Source organism: Dipteris shenzhenensis, chromosome 15 (assembly GCF_047967505.1).
Source record: "Dipteris shenzhenensis isolate YYH24624 ecotype China chromosome 15, Dip_SZ_1.0, whole genome shotgun sequence".
NCBI classification, from domain to species: Eukaryota; Viridiplantae; Streptophyta; class Polypodiopsida; order Gleicheniales; family Dipteridaceae; genus Dipteris; species Dipteris shenzhenensis.
Genome location: NC_141610.1, coordinates 54,893,501 through 54,896,656, shown reverse-complemented (window position 1 = coordinate 54,896,656; position 3,156 = coordinate 54,893,501). Strand labels below are relative to the sequence as shown.

General features: G+C 44.5%; 1 protein-coding gene across 1 annotated transcript; it reads right to left on the bottom strand.

Moving 5' to 3' along the window:
* Positions 1-607: 607 nt before the first annotated feature.
* Positions 608-2,146, bottom strand: LOC147894005 (gibberellic acid methyltransferase 2-like). Its single transcript, XM_087386131.1, has 3 exons — positions 1,599-2,146; positions 1,185-1,466; positions 608-1,071 (listed from the first exon to the last, which is right to left on the bottom strand). Exons 1-3 carry the CDS (start codon positions 2,118-2,120, stop codon positions 721-723), a joined length of 1,155 nt encoding a protein of 384 aa, XP_087242257.1. The 5' UTR covers positions 2,121-2,146; the 3' UTR covers positions 608-720.
* Between the last annotated feature and the right edge of the window lie 1,010 nt (positions 2,147-3,156).

Below are 3,156 nucleotides of genomic sequence, written 5' to 3'. Positions count from 1 at the left end.
ACTCAAACAGTCCCAAAACTGTCCCGAAACAGTGACACTATCCTTCATTAAGATAGACATATTGGGTGCACCTAGTATTTGGTGTGATTTCTCTCTTGCAGGTACTAGCATTTGGGATTTTGTTTCATTTGCATCATGGCATCCTCTTCCATGTTTGAAAAATGAGTTTTTCAGCATTAAAAAGTTTGATGGGACAAACTTTTTTTTGTGGAAAGAACAGATAAGGGATGTGCTTATTCAAAAGAAGAAGATTAAACCCTTGGCAGGGGTTGAAGCTAAGCCTGCAGATATGTCTGAGGATGATTGGAATGAGTTGGATGCATTAGCAAAGTCTACTACACAACTGAAAGTCATATCATTAATGGAAGGCCCTTTAAAAAGTTAAGAGTACTCCAGATTTTACACTCTTCCAATTCTATTTTTATAGAGCGACTTGTTAGATCCATAATAGCCACTTAAATCTCAACATGTGAATAATCCATAATAATGCTGATAACATATAAACATAGAAAACCACAAATGGCGGAGTTGTCTCTTATCATACATTAGAAAACAGATTAGAACTACCACATGAGACGATAGATTTTAAATCTAAAGATGTGCGTAATCCATATAAACATGGCAAACCACAAATGGTGGAGTTGTCTCTTCTCATACATCAGAAAACAGCTTGGAGCTAACACTAGACTGTGGAAATACACATTTCTATCAATTGCACAATCATTTACGCCGGAGAATGGCGAGCAGCAAGTGCGTTGTAATTAATGTGAATTTGGTAAGGTCGGGCGCACGTTCTGTTGCAATCCTTTGCATCTTCGTGAAGAATTGGACAGCTCTCTCCTCTCCTATGTGCGATTTCACGATCGGCTTTATGCAACTCTTGGTGACGTTCGTCCAGTAAGTTCCAAATGCATGTGGGTCATCCAATCTCTCTTCTTTCTCGCTCTTTGTAACCGTCAATTTCAGTAGCTCCAGCTCCTGCACGTCTTGCACTGCAACCTCGAATTCTGTTCGACTGAAGTTGTACATGGGAACGTTGAACATGTCTCGCTCGTTGGCTTCTACTAGGCCCTGCACAGAAAAATGCACACTGAGTTCAATACCCGAAACATGTGGTGTCCGATACAGGTGAAATTCCTGATAATAAAAAGCGCAATAGCAATGATGAATGAGGTGTAACGTACCTCAGACACCGCCTCGTTCCATGTAGGTTGGAGGATGTCCGAGAAAATATCAGAGTGAGAAACATATGCTCCCGTTGGATGCTCCTCCGCACGGCTCAGTGAGAACACGACCGCGATTGCACCACTCGCCAATTCTTGCGCTCTGCACTTGAGGAATTTCTTGAGATCAGATAGAGATTGTTGGGCGTAAGCCTCGCAGACCTTTGGCCTCCGCCCATCTATCCAAATGTGGCCCCCATTCCACGCAGGGGATGTCTGATCGATAACAGCCGGAGGCACCTGCACGAACACCCAATGAAAGATGTATGTGTCAAGACATAAGAGTACAATGAAGATCCGAAACTCCCTCCAAACGCAATGGCAGAAACAGTGACGCATGGACCATGAATATATGGTAGAGATGGACGATTCCTGAGACAGCCAGTTCAAAGCGAGTGAAGATATCGCGAAATGCAGGCTCGCTTTAGGGAAGAGGAGGTCGTAAAACGATCCCGGAACGCCAGCACTGTAAATCTGTTGGAGCTCTCGGCCTGCTTGGTTGCGTCGATGACGGGGGCCAAGGAGGTCGGAGGACTGCAGGACGTGGAAAAGGTTGTTGAAATCGTTGGAGGGGAGATCGGAGAAGAAATACTGAATGTCTGGATGGGAGTGGAGGCAGCGTTGTTGAATGATTGGAACGATGAATTCAGCGCAGACGAGGGCGTTTCGGCCATGGGAGCAACCGAAGTCAGCGATGCGAAGGCAGGGAGGTGGAGGATCATCAAGCAGGGAATGGGGTGGGATGAGGCCGCGGCCGAATGCTTGGAGCAGGAGAGGTTTGGCGACGGAGTGGAAGTGAAAGTTCTGTCTGTGGGAGCTGTTGGCGTAGCTGTCGGGTCCATCGCCACCCTCCATGACTGGGATGCTTCTCGCTCTTGCAGCCTGGACCTCGGCCATGGCTGTGCCTCCTCCTCCTCCTCCTCCTCCTCCTCCTCCTCCTCCGACCTCGATCCTCCTCCTCTGCTGCATGTTTACGTTGTTCATGAGAGTGGCGTTCATGTAGCCGACCATGACTCACCCCAGCCCATCCTTTTCAACATTTCCCACTTGAGTACTTCACCATTCTTTTCAACATTTCCGAGCGAGGACAAATCAATGTCAAACCCCACATTAAAGTATTTCGTTAAAGAAAACGAAGTGACGATAACGACGATAGGAGAGAGAGAGATGAAGATGGTTTGGGGATGATAAGATACTAAAGGATTGGTGAAAAATGTACTCTACGATCCAAAGCTCATCAAGAACATCTTGTCACTAAGTCAAATGACGGAACACAACTACCGAGTCATCTTCGACGAAGATGAATGCATCAGCAGAGATAAATCCAGAAGATGTGAGCTAGTAGCAAAAGGTATCAAGGAAGGATGCTTGTACAGAATGCTAGCTACACTACCCGAGAAGCATGCAAGAAGAACACGTGCATGATAATGATCATAGTAGAGAGAGATGTGGATTGGAGCCTTAAAATTTAATAAAAAAGATTGGTTTGTGATAATGGTAGTGTGGAGAGAGAGGAGAAGAGAGAGGGAGGGAGAGAGAGAGGTGGATTGGACATGAGAACTATAATGAAAAAGATCGGTTTGACAAAAAAGATCGAGAGATTTTGAACAATCAAAGAAAGAAGGTGCAGAGGAAGGGGCTCATGTCTTTGGTTTGACAAAAAATATCGAGAGATTTTGAATAGTCAAAGACATAAACTACAATCCTGCCATCAAATTAGCAATCTCTATCTCATCTCGATTACACCATCCTCTGCATCATTTTTTTAATCTTCATCAATTTACTTATAATACATAAAGACGCACAAAGAATCAAACAGTCTTTCTTTCGATGCTTCTTGTCTATTCCTAATACTTTCAGCTTGGTTTGTTGAATATTGTCCAGAATGAGCCACTCTATAAGACATCTCTCCAAATAGATGTGCAAGCTCTTC

What these genes read in the sequence shown, in the direction of transcription:
- LOC147894005 (XM_087386131.1), bottom strand. Translation starts at nt 2,120, where the DNA reads ATGGCCGAGGTCCAGGCTGCAAGAGCGAGAAGCATCCCAGTCATGGAG. An exon ending in TCGCTTTGAACTGGCTGTCT is followed by an intron (nt 1,467 to 1,598) that starts CAGGAATCGTCC and finishes TGGGTGTTCGTG; the next exon opens with CAGGTGCCTCCGGCTGTTAT. An exon ending in GGAACGAGGCGGTGTCTGAG is followed by an intron (nt 1,072 to 1,184) that starts GTACGTTACACC and finishes TTTTCTGTGCAG; the next exon opens with GGCCTAGTAGAAGCCAACGA.